General features: G+C 35.9%; 1 protein-coding gene across 2 annotated transcripts in view; it reads left to right on the top strand.

Annotated features, from left to right (window-relative positions):
• Positions 1-22,668, top strand: part of DPYD (dihydropyrimidine dehydrogenase) — an 880,709-nt gene that overhangs the window by 647,981 nt on the left and 210,060 nt on the right. Inside the window, exons 17-19 of one of the 2 annotated variants that reach the window (XM_043876119.1) lie at positions 7,564-7,684; positions 8,501-8,620; positions 10,841-12,857. In XM_043876119.1, the coding sequence (XP_043732054.1) occupies positions 7,564-7,684; positions 8,501-8,620; positions 10,841-10,851 (252 nt within the window). In that variant the 3' untranslated portion in view covers positions 10,852-12,857. Of the gene's footprint in view, positions 1-7,563; positions 7,685-8,500; positions 8,621-10,840; positions 12,858-22,668 lie in introns of those variants that run through there. The other variant, XM_043876118.1, reaches the window with a different exon arrangement.

The raw sequence follows: 22,668 nt of genomic DNA on the forward strand, positions 1-22,668 counted from the left end.
CCTGAAGAAGAAAATGGCTACCCATTCCAATATTCTGGCCTAGAGAATTCCATGGATTGTATAGTCCATTAAATTTTTAAATGAAGTTTGTAATGGTATAATTTACTTATAACAAAAAAACACATTCAAATCAACACATCGATACATGTTGACAAATGTGTATACTCATGTGAGTACCATCACAATCAAGATACAGAGCACTTTTTAATTTACAAAATTTCCTTATACCTTTTCCCATTTAATCTGTCTCCCATCCCCAAACCTCAGTCACAGCAACCAATTCTGTGCTTTCTATCTGCATGGTTTTCCTTTGTGGAATTTCATATAAATCTAATCATATAGCAAATACTCCTGGTAGCTCAGACAGGAAGGAATCTGCCTGCAATGCAGGAGATGGGTTTTGATCCCTGGCTCAGGAAGATCCCCTGGAGAAGAGAATGACAACCCACTCCAGTATTTTGGCCTGGAGAATTCCTTGGACAGAGGAGCCTGGCAGGCTCCATGGGGTTGCAAAGAATTGAACACAACTAAGCGACTATCACTTTCACTTTTTACTGAGAATAATGTTTTCTTAATTCTGTCCAAGCTGTTGCATGATTTCTTAGTGTTTTTTTTTTTTTTAATTTCTGTCTAGTATTCTATTGTGTAGACATGCCAATTCATTCTACTAATGGATATTTGAGTTGTTTCCAATTTGGAGCTATGTTGGAAAAGTTGCTATGAACTTTTGTGTGCAAGAGTTTGTGTAGATATATGTTTTCATGTCTCTTGGATATATAACTCAGAATAGAATTGCTTCATAGATTGGTAAGTGTATATTTACCTTTATAGGAAAGTGCCAAGTGATTTTCCAAGGTGATTGTGCCATCATTAGAACTCTTATGTCAGCAAAAATGGTGCAAGAAGGACATATGCTAAAATACAAGTTAATTTAAAACATCTGCATTCCTATGCCTAGCTGGAGTAGTTAACTCTACCTGTCTTGCTTTATTAACATAGAAGGATAAATATATCACTTCTGCCTGTTATTCTGAACCTACGTCTAGTCTTACAGATATAAATGAAAGTAGAGGCCTTTTATAGTTCTCGTTTACAATTGATGGCTGCATTTTACGTTAGGGGGCAATTTTGCTAAAGAAGATGATGGTTTAGGACATGATAATGGGAAAGAAAATTAAAAAGGTGAAATAGGTACTGAGATTGATCTTCTGGGCCCCAGTTCTCTCTGTCAGAAAAGTGGACATAATAAAAATGCTAGCTACTTCCTGGCATGTCATGTGAATTAAGACTTGGGAGTTCCTTAGTGGAAAACATTTCATAACTGGTAAAATTTTTCAGTGGATTCATTGAAATGCCACCTTCTAAGAAAGCCATTTTGAAAAGAATTGTACAGAGTGAAAATTACCAGGGAAATTGGAGAAAAATGTTTCTTAAAGTCAAAAATTTCACTTGTAATTTAGCTTATCAAGAAATTCTCACAGTCTCATTCTCTAGTGCTTATTCCTTTGTACCAGGGCACGAAATCAATGAGATTTGATGTCCTAGGTAATTGGTGGAAATACCTGTCCTACAATGGAGAAGTCATCTAAGGGTCCTCAAAAGCAACAGGGTGCATCATTTGTAGAGCCCCCTTGATGTGTAACTAGAGACATACTAGTTACTGGAATTAAAAATTATTATCTTGTGGCTCAGATAGAAAATTAAGCTTTTAAAAGCAGCCAGTTTGGGACAATGGAAATTTCTGCAGAAATTTCTCAGAACTATATTTTTTGCTTTTTGCTATTATCATTGTTGTTTCATATTTCATAGGAAGCTATTCCAGAGTGTATTAATTGCAGACAGACATAGGACTGCTCCTCATTAAAATTGTCACAGAGGTCACATTTATCTCTAGTTTGCTTTTATCCCCTTCTTAGCATCTCACAAGCTTAATCTGGAGCTTCTATGTCACATAGTACCCTCAAGACCACCAGGTGCTTTCCCGGTCTGTCATTCAATCTTTAAGGGTTTCACTGCTTTCCTGCTTGTGATATCACACACCCCCATCACAGGACAACCCATTCTGCTGCCTCACGATTTTCTTTAGTGATCGTATAAATGACAAAGGGGTTAATAAGATATTAAAGTAGCACACACACATATATATAAGTGGTTGCTGTGGGAACGATTACAAATCACGATCAGGGATGGGCATTGTGAATATCTGTAGGAAAAGCCAGTAAAAACTTGGTGATACAGGTAAACTTTCTGTGGACTAGACACTTTAAAATATTTTTTCAGTTTAGCCGCTCAGTCATGTCCGACTCTTTGCGACCCCATGGACTGCAGGTATCAGGCTTCCCTGTCCACCCCCAACTTCAGGAGCTTGCTCAAACTCACTTCCATTGAGTTGGTGATGCCATCCAACCATCTCATCCTCTGTCGTCCCCTTCTCCTCCTGTTCAATCTTGCCCAGCATCAGGGTCTTTTCCAATGAGTCAGTTCTTCATATCAGCTGGCCAAAGTATTGGAGTTTCAGCTTCAGCATCAGTCCTTTCAATGAATATTCAGGACTGATTTCCTTTAGGATGGACTGCTTGGATCTCCTTGCAGTCCAAGGGACACAAGAGTCTTCTCCAACACCACAGTTCAAAAGCATCAATTCTTCGGTGCTCAGCTTTCTTTATAGTCCAACTCTCATATCTATACATGACTACTGGAAAAACCATAGCTTTGACTAAACAGACCTTTGTTGGCAAAGTAATGTCTCTGCTTTTTAATATGCTCTCTAGGTTTGTCATAGCTTTTCTTCCAAGGAGCAGGGGTCTTTTAATTTCATGACTGCATTCACCATGTGCAGTGATTTCAGAGCCCAAGAAAATAAAGTTTGCTACTGTTTCCATTGCTTGCCCATCTGTTTGCCATGAAGTGATGGGACTGGATGCCATGATCTTCGTTTTTTGAATGTTGAGATTTAAGCCAGCTTTTTCATTTGTTAGGCTGTTCTTTTTACATGATTATCTACCATTTTTTCTTCAGAATCTTTCCTGCTTTGTAAAAAAGTCTTCATGAATTTCATCCTATTCGACAGTGTCTATCATAAAATGTATTAGTTTTTCTTAAACCCAGACATAATCTATTAATTGATGTTTATATAAAGAAATCAATTGAAAATCTATGAAATTATCATTTATTCTTCTTCCATCAACACAACAGAAATTTTTGAGTGCCTACAGTGTTATATGCCTAGAATTGAAAAAGCAGTCCAAAACTGTCTTCTTTTATTGACTTTTTGTTGGTGTAGATAATGTTAAAGTCTTGATTTGTCCAAGAGACTGCAGTACCTTTGTATATTTCTTATCCTGAAGACTTTTCATAGGGGAGAATTAGAAATTGTCTAAAGTTTATTCATCTCAATGAGATTCTGAAAACTGACCTGTGAGGAAGGGCATCACCACCTGATGCTATCTCTAGCAAATGAGAAGATGCAGAAGTACTATTCATTGCTTTTAGATCTTGATCATTCATAGCAGAAGTGTGAGAATTTTAGGAGTATGTGAATAGTTTCCCCAAAGTTTACAGATTCATTATTTTGTATTTATTAGCCTCACGACATTTCTAGTAGTATTAGAATATTCCCCATTATGCCTGTCAAACAAAACCTTGCAATTTACAGAGCAGTCATTAAGTTTTACAATAATGTTGGCTAGAAGTTGTTTTTAAAATTCTGACAAGCAAATTATGTTTCAGCTGGGTATGAGGATTAGTAAGCAGCTAGTTCAACTGTGTATGGAGACAGGTAACATATATCTTACTCACCATAAACCTTAACTTAAGGTTAACAGCATAAACCTTACCAATAGAAATATGGTGGTTTACTTGCCGAGTCATGTCCAACCCTTGCTACCCCATGGACTGTAGCCTGCCAAGGCTCCTCTGTCCATGGAGTTCTCCAGGCAAGAGTACTGGAGTGGGATGCAATTTCCTTCTCCAGGGGATCTTCCCAACCCAGGAATTTTTTCCAGGATTCTTCCAGATCCAGGATTCAGGATTCTTCCAGACCCAGGAGTTGAACCTGGGTCTCCTTCACTGAAGGCAAATTCTTTACCAACTGAGCTATGAGGGAAGCCCTATTAGAAGTATCAGTTCAGATCAGTTTAGTTCAGTTGCTCAGTCATGTCTGACTCTTTGCGACCCCATGAATCGCAGCACGCCAGGCCTCCCTGTCCATCACCAACTCCCAGAGTCTACTCAAACTCATGTCCATCGAGTTGGTGATGCCATCCAACCATCTCATCTTCTGTTGTCCCCTTCTCCTCCTACCCCCAACACCTCCCAGCATCAGGGTCTTTTCCAATGAGTCAACTCTTCGCATGAGGTGGCCAAAGTATTGGAGTTCCAGCTTCAGCATCAGTCCTTCCAATGAACACCCAGGACTGATCTCCTTTAGGATGGACTGGTTGGATCTCCTTGCAGTCCAAGGGACTCTCAAGAGTCTTCTCCAACACCACAGTTCAAAAGCATCAATTCTTTGACACTCAGCTTTCTTCACAGTCCAATTCTCACATCCATACATGACCACTGGAAAAAAAAATAGACTTGACTAGATGGACCTTTGCTGACAAAGTAATGTCTCTGCTTTTTAATATGCTATCTAGGTTGGTCATATCTTTCCTTCCAAGGAGTAAGTGTCTTTTAATTTCATGCCTGCAGTCACCATCTGCAGTGATTTTGGAGCCCCCCCCAAAATATAAAGTCTGAAACTGTTTCCACTATTTCCCATGAAGTGATGGGACCAGATGCCTTGATCATAGTTTCCTGAATGTTGAGATTTAAGCCAACTTTTTCACTCTCCTCTTTCACTTTCATCAAGAGGCTCTTAGTTCCTCTTTGCTTTCTGCCATAAAGGTGGTGTCATCTGCATCTCTGAGGTTATTGATATTTCTCCCAGCAATCTTGATTCCAGCTTGTGCTTCTTCTAGCCCAGCATTTCTCATGATATACTCTGCATATAAGTTAAATAAGTAGGGTGACAATATACAGCCTTGACGTACTCCTTTTCCTATTTGGAACCAGTCTGTTGTTCCACGTCCAGTTCTAACTGTTGCTTCCTGACCTGCATACAGGTTTCTCAAGAGGCATGTCAGGTGGTCTGGTATTCCCATCTCTTGAAGAATTTTCCACAATTTATTGTGATCCATACAGTCAAAGGCTTTGACATACTCAATAAAGCAGAAATAGATGTTTTTCTGGAACTCTCTTGCTTTGTCCATGATCCAGTGGATGTTGGCAATTTGATCTCTGGTTCCTCTGTCTTTTCTAAAACCAGCTTGAACATCTGGAAGTTCATGGTTCACGTATTGCTGAAGCCTGGCTTGGAGAATTTTGAGCATTACTTTACTAGCGTGTGAGATGAGTGCAATTGTGCGGTAGTTTGAGCATTCTTTGGGATTGGAATGAAAACTGACCTTCTCCAGTCCTGTGGCCACTGCTGAGTTTTCCAAATTTGCTGGCATATTGAGTGCAGCACGTTCATAGCATCATCTTAGGAGGATTAAATTATGCTATCTCAAAATAGTGGCAGATAATTCAAGTAAACAAAGGTAGCCAATGGATCATAATTTAAAAAGAATAAGTTGAAAATTCTTGAGCAAATTTCAAATTGAAATGAATAAAAGGCACTCATTCAAAGTATTCAACTAGTGAGAATTAACAACGAGGAAAGTGTGACAAATGTTCAAAGTAAACTATACGGGCATGGTGGTCAATAGTATTGAAAGCTACTTAGAAACATATATCAGATTATTAGTGTCTACTGTATTTGAACCAGATAATATTTTAAATTTGTTTCACTAATTCTTGTCAGGCTACCTGCCATGTATTATGCAATTTAAAGATTCAGTGATCTTTAAATTATTGGTAAATTCTGCCTTAAAGAGAGCTTTTATGAAGGCCATGTAATTCGTATCATCTAGAGTTACTGTCATTTCTAGGTTAAGTCCCATGGAAATTCATAACTTAAAAATGAAAGTCACAAAGATGCAACTGCCTTCATAATGCCAATGCAGTGGTTATAAATATTTCATGAACATTGCATGGGCAGGGGCAGATCTCCATTTTCATGAGTTAGAATTTGTATGGTTAAGTCTCTAGATTTTACTATTCATAATGCACAGTATGCCCTGTAGAGCATTCTATATAGTGCTTTTTTAATATTTATGTTTAATGAAGAAATTACTGTTCTGAAAAGAGAACAAGCCAAGTCAAAGATTTCTTGTTAAAATTATTAGTTTGCTGAATAGAGACAATAACAATCAACAGAAATTACCTCATTGCAGTGTCTTAGCACATACATAACTTTTAGAGTAATACAAGATGACTGATCAAGATACATTAAACCTAAGTGAAAAGGTTCTTTCTAAAGGTTAAAACATTAGAAATCTCGTCTTAAAAGAATTTGAAAGGTTAAAATGCAAAGAGCAACTTTCTTACATATAAAAATATTAATTACAAATGAAATACTAGCCTCGTGTTCCATGGTTTAAATATATGTCTGTATTTTTCTGGGTGGATCTTTAATTTAAAAAAAAATAAAGCATTTTAACTTCCTAGGATAATATTACCAAGTTCAATAATGAATTGCTGTTGCATATTTTAATGTAATTTATCAAAGCACATTATCATTACCTGTCAGAATAAATTTTGCACTAAAAGTAATGAAAAGAAGGACTATTGTATGTGTTGAAATCAAGGAACATTACTACTGCTAAGTTATTTTCAGTGGAAAAGAAGGTGATTGCCCTCTAAATGATACTTGTCCCATGAGAAACTAGAAGCCTGAAAAATCACAAGAAAAAGGCTCAGGAAAACGTCTATGCCTTGCTTTTAAAAATGAGTGTTTGATATTTTGTTTCATTTTTGTCATTTTGATCAATTCTTTCAAGTAGATGAATGTTGAAAAGTACTGCACAGATCTTAGTTAACATTTACCAAAGTAAGCTAAAGTTACTGATCAGCTCGTGTATAACCTAAGGCTGAATTATCCCATATTAGCATATACTATATATCATAATTAGATTGACTAGGAAGTCACATATTTTCTTTTGAATATACTTCAACAAGACTAAGTCTTTTAATAATGAAAACAATAAGCTTCAGATTTCATATCATTCACCTGGGTATCAGCTATTCAAATATTTTTATAGGCTTAAACCAATGAGGTCGTTAGAAATTCTGTGATGTTTCTCAAACTTACCTCCCCAGAAGTCTATGCTTTATTTCTGATATTATTTAGCTGCAAGTGGGAAACACTTTCCATTTGGTTCTTTGTAATTTTATTTTCCAAAGGCTCCCTTGAGGAATTTAACCTTTATGTGATGAATTTGCAGTTCACTGGAAGTGTGTTAACCTTCGTTCCCTAATGAGCCTAGGTGTAATACTGAGGAAGAATTTGAGAAATTTATCATGTAGCTCATTGTCAGGTTGGATTTGTCTCGCACGTCTCCAGCTTTGCTGTTGTTCCAGCACACATTTTGATCACAATTCTTTAATTATTTTCTATATTTAACTGACCTATTTGAACAGGATCCAGAGCTGGTGCGGAACATCTGTCGCTGGGTTAGGCAAGCTGTTCGGATTCCTTTTTTTGCCAAGTTGACCCCAAATGTCACTGATATTGTAAGCATAGCTAGAGCTGCAAAGGAAGGTAAGAATCCAACTCACGTCAGTTGCCTCGTTATGTATTCTGAGCCTAAATTTCAAAGCTGTGATAAAATGTATCTCATCTACCACTTTATATGTACATCTCTGTTTAAACTTTAAGGAAGTTGTTAAATTGAGCACTTGATCTCACAAATGTAGTAGATCCATACCTATACTCAACCTAGTGAATGGACTTCAAACTTTGGCCCAGGAATACAAGTATATCTATCATTTTTCCTAATAAGCACCTGCTTTACACACAAAGAATTAGGAGACAAAGCCACAGTCACAGCAGACCACTGCAAAATAAATGACCTCATAATGTAACAGTCCAGCAACAGCACTTGAACTTTTAATGAAATTTTTTAAAAAGATAGCTGCTTCCACAGGTGAAATTTCTTACAAGTTCCCTTTGTATTTGATCGAAGCTAGAACACTGCCTTAAACATATGCTCGATAAATATCTTGAATACATCAATCGTACAATCAGTGCACGGTTTCACAAATCATATGTGCTTGCATGCTATCCAATGGAAATTGCATCCTGATTTGTAAAGATATTGTAAATTACCTGGAAAATAACACTGAGTACAAAACACAAATCTGTATAATAATTGGAAAAATAAAGTGGTGATAATTAAAAATTCTTATGTCTAGGATTTTAAGCATAATTATGGGCATGAGATTAGTGAATACATTTGAGGAGAGGAAATGCTATCAGGAGAAAGTAGTGTGTGCATTTTCCTGGATTGTGTGGGTTTGAATGGGTTTTAACCATTGTCCCTTTAAGAGCTGCGGATGAATGCTATGTTTTTCATAGGTGGGGCAGATGGTGTTACAGCCACCAACACTGTCTCGGGTCTCATGGGATTAAAAGCTGATGGCACACCCTGGCCAGCAGTGGGCACTGGGAAGCGGACTACATACGGAGGAGTGTCCGGTAGGTGTTACCCTCTCCCTCCATTTCTGCTTCCATGAGGATTGGTGAAAACTCAAGAGATCGTGTTACCAGCAAGAATACGGTGTCTTTTTTGATCCCCAATTTTTATGACTCACTACTTGTCAAAGTTCCTAATAGTTATGACAAATGGAACAGATCCATCAAGTGACTGGTGGCACAAGAAGAGAGAATACCAAGATAGGGCTTCACACACATTCTATTCTCTTGTGGTCTGTGCATTACTCAGGATTTCTCATTACTAATTAGTAAAAAGCTAATACCAAGGCCTTATAAGAACATAAGCACGGTCATTTTAATACCTTTTTCCATAGTCTGGGTTAGTTTCCACTCTTCCTAGAAGTTTGAAATCTTCATTCTTCAGAAATCTTACTTTCACAACTGTGAAATAAATCATTAAAACATTCCATTTATAGCTTCAGCTGACAAGATATTTGCAGACCTTATACCTTCACGCACATTTTCTCATCATAAAACACTTGCATTTGAAACAGAAAGAGAAGTTTTAATCCCAAAGTCCCGTTCAGTGTCTTTGCTCTGTGCAGTCTGTTGCTCTGACAACATGAACTTGGTCATGCAAAGACGATGCTGTGAGGTTCTTGACTGTACCGGTATGGGGATTAATCTCCTTGGTGATGGAGACAGTGGTAAATATACATAACATAGCAGTGTCCCACTGTTCAAGGAAAGCACTGCTGAATCAGACCAAAATGTGCTTTTGGAAGAGGCTGCATAGACACAAATAAAGCTCTCTGCATGCTGAGGTATTATGTTTTGAGAGCGTGAAGTGTGGCTATAAGCCATGATTTTTTTTTTTAAGAGTATATTCTGCTTTTAATTGAATGCCATTCCCACAATGTCAGAAAGCGGAAGGCTGACGAGGAGCACCTGTTCAGGGTCCAGACAGAACTCCCTTTTATCAGGAGCTATCAAACAGGGCCTTAAATATTATTGTAATGCAGAATAACGGGGAGCGAGTTAGCCAGTGTCTCAGAAAGAGAGTTGTGAGATCCCAGAGTTGGGCTGTGACGTGCACTGTTTTCTGTCAGCCCATTTCAGTTTCTCCAGCCTGCCATGTTGACGGCGAGAGAATAAAGGAGGTTACAGAGGGTACTGAACATTAAAAATTAATAAAAGAACTATTGCAGTAGTATTTTATATAAGTAAAACCATTCACGTTTTCTCATTTGAGGTGCAGTTTCTGAATATTCTCCCATAGTATAACTCAGTCTAATAAAATGATGGAATTACAGCATTAGAAAAAGTCTTTTGTGTTGCAGTCTTTTAAGCATACATACACTAGGAATTATAGTGGTACCTGCAAACAAGTTCAGCTATACCTCAGGGCCTGTTAACATTTCCATAAAACTCTCTTTCTGAGATTTATAAATTCATGTATAAATATTCACTTGGACTATAAACTCAGCCAAGCCTGTGTGGAACTTTAATTTTAAACAACAAAATGTCCCTAACATTTTTAAGGTTTTGTACCTCATTTCTAATAGGGTCTATATTCAGTCCTTTCACATTAAACAATTTGTTTTGAAAATAGACTCTCTCCATATTGACAGAGTTAATAGTTTTTTCTCCTTTAAGGCAATGTTTGCTTTAATCTAAAGGTAATATAATCTGAAAAACAGTTTAAACCGGCAATGATAATATATTTTAGGATAGAAGTCAGTTCTATAACAAAGTACCTTCAGAATGAGTTATAGTGAAACCTAGCCTAGCAAAATGTGGTAAATAATAATGGCTTCAAAGTTTAGGAATGATGAAAGTATCAAAATAGCTAAATACCATTCCTAGTTTTATCAATTACTCTGTTTCAGTATAGAAAACCACGTAAAATATGCCAGGTATTTTTACAAAATTAAAAAAAAAAATTCCCACAGCTCATTTCCAGTGCTAATACTTACTCTCAAGTCTTGTCTCAGAACATTGGGATATCTACTTTTAGAAAAACTGCTGGAATCATAGGGGTTTTTTTGTTTTTTTTTTTTTAATTTTTTTAAGTGAAAGCTGAAAAGTGTTCAGTTTTGGAAAGCCACCTGAAATACAAAACATGCTTTTTATTGCTGGAAAAGGGTATTTTTCTCTTTCAATACTTTTGAGCTTTCTATTGGTTTTTGGCTTTTGTTTTTGTCTTTCCTCGGAATAAGATTCCTGTTATTTGAAATGGAGGTTTTGGTTTTGTTTCCACAGGGAAATGCTGAGGAACTGGGAGTAGTGCACGTGCTCTAGAACAATGTTCACATTTCAGTAATGTCCTTCGTTTAAAACGTGTTAGCTAATAAGGGGCTAGCTTCAGAAACAGAACCTCAGCTAAGGATTGTCAGTTTCATTATTTTAAATATGATTAGTCTGGATTCTAGAGTATTCTAAAGCAATGTTTCTCAAACTTTGGTTCCCAACTTATGAGTGTATTGTGGAATCAAGCTTAATGAACTGTAATCATTTTTTTTTTAATGAAATTGGATAGGGAAAATGTCCGAATGCTTTGCTCATGGGTGATTTAAGCAGTGGTTAAACATCTTTTTTAGTTATCCATGTAATGCACACATAGGTATATTTCAGTACCAGGTCATGATGTAAACTGAATTTTTTTTACTGTGGTTAATTCAAAAATTTTGGAAAGCTGCTGTTTTAGAGGGAGGTTTCTTTGTTAAATAGGAATGTCATTTTGCCCATAGAAGTCATTACGTGAGGTAACTTCTACCTGTTGAAGTTTAAAATTTATATCGAGAGAGAGTAAGGACTTCATCCCAAGCTGTCGTCCCCAGCTTTGTTATTTTAGAACTGCATTTGCCAAGTCATCTGTAGGTAATTGGAGTAGGGAAGATGGTCAAACATATGAACCAGTTCATAGTAAAAATGATTTATAAACCTAAATTTTACTTGTAAGAGAAATACCTGGCAAGATTCATGATAACAGTATGAGTCTCTTAATGGTGATTTCATAATGAGAACAGTATCAAAAGAAATCTTGTTCAGTATTCATAAGGAATATTTTCATGAGAGTAGGATGACTAATTAAGCTTTGCACCATATAAGTACTTCTGTCCAAATCATTGCCTCTAAAGGATCAATATTCTCTACCTTTCTTTGAACAGTAGAGACCTTATACTATAAGCTGTTACCACACAATTTTCTCTATTCTAGAATCCATGTGAAACACTTTAAAAAAATCAAACAGCAATTACTTTATGTATCACTACAGGAGTAAATTACTGGATTTTCCTTTTTTCGAAGGGAGGGGAGAAGAATCTTTGCTTCTGTTGGTCAGAAGAAACACTAATCTCTTCATGATTATTATTTATTAGCTCTGTCCTCAAGTGAATTATTCATTATTTTTCCTAGTTTTAGTTTGGTTATTTTTTTTTCTTGATTTAGTTTCAAACTTTGACCTTTTTCTTGATCTTGTCCCCAAATAATGATACCTTAAGCCCACTCCTAACTCAGTGATTACTATCACCTAAGTAAATAGTGTTACACATCTGTGGTATGACGTTTTCACATGAAATCATGTCTGTGGATAAGCTTCTTTTAGAGATGGTTAAAAATAAGTCCTGTGTGACATAATTAAAGTTATGTCTTTCTTGCAACTGACTTCACAAGGATAACCTTTATCCATTTATAACTGCATCAGGAGAAATAGTAATCAAGGAATGGGGTAAACTCATTTGAAGGAGTTTTATTATTGTTCCTCATTGTGTTTCAAAAGGTTCTTTTTATCAGTGGGGAATGGGCGTATTCCTTAGGTTTATTGTTATTCCATTGCCCAATTACATGTTTCCTTTCTTTCACATGTAAACACATACACATACATACCCACAGATAGGGGAAGTTCTGAAAGTCATCTGCAGAAGGCTCAATATAATTTACTTTCGACAGACTGAAAAATTGACCTGTACTTTTATTTGTTTGCTAACTTTGTTTTATTTGTCAAAAAAGGGACATTCTTGTTCTCAATTTCAAATTTTAGACGTTTGAAATTATTGAATCTCTATCAAGTTATTCAGTTAAAACAATAGAACACTTATTATTCACTACTAATACTTGTAATCTTTATACTGATTTCTGAATAATTCATCAAAGGTAGCTTTCAGGATTTGATTTCTTTCCAGGAACCTAGATTTTACTAGTCACATGAAGGATTATTACAGAAGTTAAATAATTTTGTATTGCTTAGCAAATGATAATGGTGTACTCCATGAATACTCTCACATTCTACAAATAAATGATGTGTGATTTGAAATCTTGCAGTGTGGGCTGTTGGACACTGAACTCTTATATTTACAAGCCTAAAAGTGTGTGTGTGTGTGTGTGTTTTGTAAAATCAACATGGCATGGGAATTGCCAATAAAAGAAGGTGCAAGTTAGAGATGTGGCATCAGCTCATAACTCAGTGCCAATGTAGTGCTAGAAATGAGTACAAAGTGTATAGTTCAGAAAACTTGCCGGCATCAGTGTAGTAGCTTAAAAAAGAATCTTAAGCATTGGCTCCACACTGCATATTTTATGTTTGTCTTTAAAATAGTTACTGAAAAATTGTTGGGACTGTGCAATGACCTAGAAGTATGCACTGCTACTGGGAATTACATGAATACAGTCCAGTGTAACCTGCTCTGATCATGCACTTATTTTGTTGCATTTATTAGTGACTATTGTGTAAAATGGGGAAGACAACAAAACTTACACTAGATTGGAAACTCCAAAGTTTCAGTTTCATTTTCCTTTGAAAAACTATTTTTATATGTGCAAGCAACTGAAAATTTTGGTAAGATTGCTTGAAGTTCTTACACTATACATTACAATTATATCATAAAATACAGTACTGGTATTTTTTTATAAGTAGTTTTTAATGGGCTGGATTTTTTTGTGTCAATCGCATGATTACTGATGCATAAAATCCTTTCAGAAAAACACGCCTACTATGTCATAAAATCTCAGCTCTTTATTGTAACCATCTTTATCAATAAGAACTTAGCTTTTAATACTGAAATGTATAAAATAGCCTGATAAAAATAATATTTAAATGAATAAAAAAGTAGTGATAAATCATGCCAAAAAGAATAATTAAAGAAGAACCTTTCACTTTATACTCATTTCTTTCTTTTCTTTTTTTAATATGTACCAGCATAATGCAAAATAGTCTAGTCTGTTATTCATATATTTAAAAACATTCTTAGACTATCACAAGTTTGATCAAATTCTTAAAGCATTTGTTATAAAGATATATGTACTATATTTGCAGTATAGTCAAAAGTAGGCATATCAAATAAAGATGCTGAATTACAATTTTCATTATAAATTATCAGTTTAACCAAGAGAAGCTCACCATTAGAACTCTTCTCATTTAAATCATACTTATTTGAATATATTCATGTACAGGTTGACAAAGAATCCCCTTTTGCATTATATTGCTTTTTCTGAAGCCAGAGTTTCTCACTGTTTGGCCGTCATTGGTCTATGCAGGAGATCAGAGCCCTAATAATAGATTTTTGACAGTGAGCTCGCCTGCTACCTGCCCTACACAAATCCTCACTGTTCATGTTTGCTTCATGGCAACAAAGCAGACAGAAGGAAAATGCCAAGTGCTGAGTTTGAGGTACAGCCTTGCCTTGGCTTGACATTTCAGCAGAATAGCAGTTTATGAGATGCATAATTTTTCATCTGGGACTCAGCTGCCATATTCATAGATGCTTACAGCTCATGGACGGACTGGAGCGAGGGCAGAGGTTTAAAGCATAGATCAAGGTCTACGTTATTTCCTTAGGTATTTTAAAATAACTGCAGAGAAATGATAAAAACGAATGCTGATTAAGAGCCAACAAATTCTTGGGTATCTGGATATTATATGTGTTTTCTTTGTTCAAAATTGGGAAAATAATGTCTGTTACCAGCTCCTAAGAAAATATTTGATAGACTTTGTAAACTAAAGGACCCTGACAAGCATATTAAGAAAACTTACCTTTGCAGTGGTGGTAATGAATTATTAAATTTCTTTCCTCTGTGTGTGTTTTCATAATGATTTCAAGCTTGAAATTAATCAAAAATGTTCTATTATGAAAGTAAAACTAGAGAGTATTGTGTCACTGTTTGAGCTTGAATTTAAATATTCACAGATTCATGCATATCTACTGTACTAAAAAATCGGTGTAGGTACACGTCAGTGACTATTTAATTTAGAGCTACACATCTCTGTAAGCTTCAGAAACAGTTCACCATGTCACAGTCTCATACAGAACAATGGTACAGTACATTGGATTAATTAAAGAAGCCTTGCAGAGAACTGAGTTCTCAGTATGTCAAGATTTCAGTTTTATGTTAAATATTTTCTAAAGGCCAGACCCTTAAATCTCAGGGGCTGTACCAAGCAGTGAGCTGTGAATTTAACCATAGGCTAACTGCTAATGATAAGGAAGAGAGTCCTAGTTGAGGCAGCTGTAATACAGTCATTGGATTAGGCTATCAATCACCCAGCTCCCCAAGGAAAAGTGGAAGACCAAACAGTGAAAAGGGAAATTAGGAAAGGAGGGCATGACTGGAATGAGATTCTTCGCCATCTTTATCCATGCGTTGGCTGAAATCCGTAAGCACTGGTCCGAACCCTCCAGTAAACTCTGACTATACAGCTGATGCATTTATTCCTTTCATCTAGAGAACTATCAACATGGTTCTCAGTAAAAGATCTTGAAAGCCTCTAGAAGCAAATACCTGGTCACATAATAAAAAATACATAGATTCATACTTAATTGTTGGACTTAAGATTTGTATGTATGATTCTTTTATGTACTAGGATTCATGTATGGCGATAAAGGAAATATTTCTATTTAGCTTCTAAACTGAAGCCCGTTTTTACTTATGGAGTCCTGTTGGTGAGGTCAGACTCCAGGAGATCAGTGCTTCTCAAACTTCGATGTGTAGCAGCACCTAGAGGACATATTAGAACACAGGTTACTGGAGGCTTGCTCTTGAATTTCTGACACGTGAATCCCAGGCTAGAGAATATGAACAGTAGATGACATGCAGTTAGTGTCACTGAGCATTTGGTTTGAATAACTTATTTCTAAAATAACCTAAAAGTCTTTAATCTATGATAAAATTAGAGACTCATGGTATCCTATAAATAAATGCAGAATCTCTACCCACAGTTAAGTATCTGAAACAAATTGTAGTTAATAGGGTCAGAAATAATTCCTAGAAAACTTGTAGAACACAGTATTTGAGGTTTCACTATAGAAAAAATATCACCCCATTCCAGATTAAATGTTGAATGCAAACCACTGTTTATGCAAAGAGAATCCATTCTGAGTGTCACTAAAGATCATTTATGGATTATTAGTAATCCTTTCAAGAGGAAACAGGTGTCAGAGGCAGACAAGGGTAAAATTAAGCTCACGATTGTGAAATACTATGTTTTCCTTTTAGACTTTGTATAGATACTAACATACTGAATAATAACAGTTTTCTCCCAGGACAGGCTCTTAAATATCAATGAACCTAGTTATTTTCTCAGACTCTTAAAATATAGAAGACAACAGTATTGGTAGCCTCCTGTCTCTCTTCACTCAGTTCTTTCCTGTCATCCCCATACAATGGTACCTCTTAGTAGTGGAGATAATCTGTTCCCGTGCGCAGGATCTCTGCTGTTCTCAGGATTACACTGTGCCCTGAGAGTCTCCCAGTCATGTTTATATCCTGTTTGCCATAATGCTCATCAACCTTGGAAGCTACCTGCAGCCTTCTTGGGTGAAGGAGTGTCCTGGTGTGCAACCCAGACAATTGTGTATCATGTGAATACCTGATAAGTTCCAAGAGGTCCTTAAATATAGGGCATGGTGAACCCTTTGAGGAGGCCTAGGCAGTTTCTAATGCATTAAAGGTGCAGACTGCCAAGATGATACAGGTGTGATGGGACAGGAAGAGTTAAGGCTGAAACAGAGGAGGCAAAGGAATCTGGTCTGGCTGGCTTAATTTCCTTTGCTATGCTTTTACCAAAAGTCCAGCACTTTGATCGAGCATTTTGATCCTATACTCCTCAGCCCTGGCAATTCAAAAAATTAGTAACAGCTGTGTGGAATATCAAGGCTTTTTATTAATATGATCTTTATGCTCCCAACACTGTATTAAACACTTCTAAGTGCATTCTTATTTAAATAACCCTACGAGGTGGTTATTACTAGGCCCATTTTACAGTCTTAGAAGCTCAAACTCCAGATAGTTAAGTGACTTGCCAAAGTTTACATAGCCAGGACGTGTCAGATTCAAACTAAGATCTGTCTCCAAAGATGAACTGCTAGGCGTTTTTATCAATGTTTTCATCCAAAATCTGCCACAATAAATCTGAATGGTAGAAATATGGTATACTTATTAAATTCTAATAAGGTACAAATGTCACTTAGTAATCTAAAATTTATTCTATCTGGATTTGAAAGCCTGTGAACTTTGTCAAACCCGTGTCCCTTATTATCTGTATCACTTCATCTCCATACTGGAAAATTGAGTCAAATAGGTGAATTAGGAAAAAGTCTTGAATTGAACGACACCACCAAAAGAGACAGGAAGCATTCAGGCATTTTCTTAAAGTGTAATCACGCAGCATTTGCTTGAAATGAAACTGTCATCAATATAGCTACAAATAACCTTATTTGTTACTGACTTAGATAAACTGTATGAGGACTTCATCCAGCTATGATGCTGAGAACAAACTTTGGGTGTCCTTCCTGTATTCCCTCTTTGTAATCTTCAGTCAGTTACAAATGACCATGTATTCCTACAACTGTCTCACCTTCATTTTGGACAGATCCATCTTTTTCTACAGGAGCAGTACCATCTCCTCCATAATTTCAACTGAGCTTGCAAGAAGCACTATTAAGTAATTCAGAGATGTTTGTTTTTCATTAAATGGGGAGAGAGAAAAGGACATTTTGAAAATGATGAGGTGGGGAAGAAATTGAGCCAAAAAAATCAATGCTAAGCCCTTTCTGAAAGGGAAAAAGTAAACTACATTATTTCTCACTTTCCCTGGTTTAAAACAAAAGAAGATAAACATATAATTAATATAAAAAGGTGAGACATTCTTAGTATACATTGGGCATGATATCATATGAGAAATTTTAATCAGTGTTCATTATTTTTAAAGAAGTATATAGACATAAATCAAGAGTCCCAAGGAATGTGTCTTGAACATTAGCACAGCTCTTTAATGATTAACCTAATTGGATTATAAACTTCTTAAAAGCAGGGGCATTTGCTGTTTCTTTGTCATCTCTATCCAAACATAGGAATGTTAGAGGCAGCTTTTAGACTTGCAATAGAATCTGCCTGCAATGTAGGAGATGTGAATCTGATCTCTGGGTCAGGAAGATCCCCTGGAGAAGGAAATGGCAATCCACTCCAGTATTTTTGCCTGGGAAATTCCGTGGGCAGAGGAGCCTGGCAGGCTACAGTCCATGGGGTCACAAAGAGTATGACATGACTGAGTGACTAACGCATTTCGCTTTAGACCTGCAAGAAACACTTTTTTTTTTTGAGAAACACCTTTTGATTCCTAATTTTCAGCTGTGTATAATGCAGAAAGTTTTGGAATCAGACTGCCTGTTAATCTCTGCCATCCATCTAGACTTGCTGGTGAGCTTTTGGCACCTAAGAAATTCTATAGACTATAGGCCATCTTACTATGCACCAGATACTGAAAGCTTTTCATATGTGATATCATTTAATCACTATAGCCTGCTCAAGTGGTCACAGGTAGTGACCTGTTTTACTGAAAAGGAAACTGCGGCGCAGAAAGGCCAAGTAAATTCTGTAATGTCACACAGCTGATACCTAGGTAATTGGGATTTATGTTGTCCTACTCTTGATATTATGAATTCAACCATAAATTGTGCTGTGTTATAGCAGATTTCCTATTCCAGTTCATCTTGTATTAATTTACATTATTATGCTTTTGTAATGTTCTTAACATATTGTAGGCTGAAAATACACAGAGAACCACTTTTGTATTTCTTTGACAATAAAAATTAGGCTGAAACTAACCTATAAATATACCACTAAGATTAATCACTGTTTTAAAAAAATCCACAGTAATGACAGGTCACAATTATACTGTAAGTGGTCTAGTAAACCTCTCAGTATTCCTATTAACCTCTGTGCTTCATGCATTTCTTATATTAATATACTGAGAAATAACACAAAGAAACATATGTACTTTTCAAGGCAGATGCCAAAGGTTTAATGGATCAAATTTTTTCTGTGCTGAGTTTTTATTCACTAGTTCCAAACATTTGTTCTTTTACTTTAGTGTTTAGTCCACTGTTAAAATGGAATTATAAATTTCTGTCTTAAATAGTATAAAATAAAACATAATAGAAATGAATTGGGCTAACAATAGTAGTTTGTGTAGTTGAATTATCTTTTTGCCTTAGCTTTTCTAGCTTCCTAAATCTGTTTTAACAGCAAGTTTATACTTGATGAGGGTATGATAACTTTTTTGTAGAAATAGTGTGTGTGTTTGTGTGTGTACTTGCATGCTTATTCCTTGTCCATTACTCTAAATCATTTCCAAAAGATTTTTGTTTAGTTTTACCATTTTTATATAGGTTTATAACAGGGATCACCAAAGGGTTTAGTGTGATGGTTGTCACCTAAGGGGTTTGTTAACTGCCATTTCCTGAGTGCAGAGAGCATCTCATTCAGTAGATCTGAGGTGAGGTCAGGAATACTTACTTTTCTCAATAAGAATCTCAGGAGATTCAGCACCTGTGATCTTCAGTCCTCATTTGGCAAGATTGGGAGGGGATTTTAATGTGGGGACTGTCACCATTACAAGTTATCATAATTCGTATAAAAATTTGAGATGTTTGTTTTAAGAAAAATGAAGTGAACCAATATATCTTTGATGGTTCAGTTTAGTCATTGACATGTCTAATAATAATTTAGATTTTAAATGAGTAGACCCACAGATAGATTCTCCACAATTCTCACTGAAACAGGTATGAAAAAATAAAGACTGACAAAAGTTCAAAGGAGCAACATAACATTGAGTTAACTTTTTTAGCCAGATGTCACACATGTCAAACAATTTTTGCTAATTTTCTTTTTGTTGAGCTTTACATATAAGTATTAAATCTGGGGAATGGGATACACCTTTAGTGGCTCTTCTTTGTCACTTCCATAGGGCTCCTGACCAGGTATTTCTGAGAATATGCATATGATTGGATGTATCAAAAGAGCTGTTTTTATGAGAATATTTTTGATAATTTTTTTGAGGTTTTTCTAAACCAGGAGTAGATAAAGACAGAGCCAATAAGTACTTAGCACTTTTATACCTACTTTAAGGCAAGCAGAATTGCTGTTGTGTCTGTGCCATAAGATGGATTCTAGAATGAATGAAAACTTCATCTCTCTCTCTCTGTGAGGGGTGGCAAGGAGTAGCTGGAGGCAATGCCTAATGCTTAAGAGCTCTAATCCTCATAAGCTAAGATCTTCAAGTAGAATTAGAAACTTCAAGACTCCTAGTATCTGTTCACTGGGAATTATGTAGTTTTACATATATTCCATCTGTAAAGAGTGTCAGAGATCAAGGCAAGGAAGAAAAGATAAAACTTTCCTACTTTAGTCTCACAGACTCCCATGGTCTGCTAGAGCCTACCAATTTACTTTGAAATATGAACATCAATGATGCACGTACCTTTAGTCCTGAAGAGGGGATTTGCCCAACCAAGCAGACAGAAAATGCAGGGGCATTTGTATTGGACTGAGATGAGAAGATGCAGAATGGATAGGAAAATAGTTTAGAAACGGAAAAATAGTAAAAAAGCAAAAATATAATAGCACAAACAAAATACACACTGCTTTTATGACAGAGAAAAATAGAAACCATGGAAATTCAAATCAGTGTTATGAAGGGTAACCTTAGAAATCTCTCCCAAATGTAGACAAACTAGACAAAGAAGTCAAAATCATGAAAGAGAAGGTGATGAACATACAGACAACTGAAAACAGAATTCTTGCTGAAGGTAGCAAGATGGGTGTGGAGCAGTAGGCAATTAGAGAAAAGACACCAATCACTATTCTAAGCTAACTTTCTATATTTTAGTCTCTTTAATAGGCACTTTCCATTTGTTATTTCATAATGAAAGCCATATATTTTTAAACTTTTAAAAGCCTTTCCTAAATTGAAAAATAATTTAACTATAAAGAATTCACTGATTACCAGAAAAATCTGTAAAGAGACTTACCTAGCACATTCTACAAAATATTTTGAATTATAAAAGTAGATGGATGGAATTAGGCTAACCCCAGATATAGTCTCAGCAACATGAAATAGCAGAAGGAAATGGAGTGGCACATATTAGAAGAAAGGGTAATTAAATATTCAAGTTGATATTAATGTGCAAAGATTCTCATATATTCAAGGGCTCAGAAAATATATCATTCTTTAAAAATATTATTGAAGATATATGTACTAAATAACTGAGTGATCAATTACAAGAGTGGTTTTCAAATTATGGTTTCTGGACCAGCAGCAAGCATCACCTGGGAACTTATTAGAAGCACAGACTTTTCAGGGTGAACCCCAAGACTTACTAAATCAGAAATTCTGAAGCGTAGCACCCAGCAGTCTGTTTTAACAAGCCCTCCAGGTGATTCTGATGCACACTAAAGTATGAGAGCCATTAAATTAAATTATGAATCTAAGAGTTAGAAGGGTGTTGCATAAATGTTAAGCTCTTAAAATATTAACCATATATGTAGGCCTAAATAGTTATTGGAAATTGAGTTTTAAAATTAAATGCCTATGTCAAAACTTAATCCTGAAAATGAAGCCACAAATATTAGCAAAATTTTAAAGGGAAATAACTTAGATCTAAATTCCAGATTATTTTAACAAAGAATAATTTATGATAAATAACAAGCTGTTGGTGAAAATTCCAGTATTCAAACTTCTTATCCTAAATTAGAGATTTGTTTTTTGGTTTTTTTTTTTTTCTTTTTGGCTTCACTTGGATAATTTTAAAAGGTTAAACAACTCTTTGAAAAACTTTAAGGTAATTATTATTTGAAATAGTTAAATTTAAAAAGGACATGTACTATAAAATGCCTAGGAATAAATCTAAGGAGGTAAAAGATCTGTACTCAGAAAACTGTAAGACACAAATGAAACTGAAGACAACACAAAAATGGAAGGATATACCATGCTCATGGATTGAAAGAATTAATATTGTTAAGATGGCCATACTACCCAAGGTAATCTGCAGAGTCAGTGCTGCTGCTGCTAAGTCACTTCAGTCGTGTCCGACTCTGTGCGACCCCGTAGACGGCAGCCCACCAGGCTCCCCGTCCCTGAGATTCCCCAGGAAAGAACACCGGAGTGGGTTGCCATTTCCTTCTCCAATGCATGAAAGTGAAAAGTGCAGCCACTATCAAAATACCAAGGGCATTTAGACACATCCCACAAAAGTTTTACTTGCTTATTCTGTTTATGATCTGCTACTACTCAGTGAGTGCTTTTCGGGTGGCCCGATATTAAAGAATACAACTACCAATGAAAGAGATGCAAGAGACACAGTTTCAATCCCTGTCTTGGGAAGATCCCCTGAATTAGGAAATGGCAACCCACCCTAGTATTCCTGTCAGGAAAATTCCATAGACGGAGGTGCCTAGCAGTCCACTGGGTCACAAAGAGTCAGACATGACTGAGCATGCATGCACACACTAGTCAGTAAAATGTTAACGTCCCAAGAGCAGAGATATTTTACTGTGTTACTTAATGATATATCTTCTGTTGCTAGAATGGTGCTGGCACATAGTAGGTGCTCAGTAAACACTGCTGAATGAGTGTATCTTCAAAATTACGATCTGATGTAAAGAATGGTGGTGTGGTAATATAATTAGAAAATAATATTTTTGAAAGTCATGTTAAGCAGGGTAGTGCTCAAAAGCACAGCTTTTTGAGTTTAATACATTTTGAGACCTTGGGGAATATTTATCTCCTGAATTTTCTCATCTGCATAGTAGGAATA

This window comes from Cervus elaphus, chromosome 20 (genome assembly GCF_910594005.1).
Source record: "Cervus elaphus chromosome 20, mCerEla1.1, whole genome shotgun sequence".
NCBI lineage: Eukaryota > Metazoa > Chordata > Mammalia > Artiodactyla > Cervidae > Cervus > Cervus elaphus.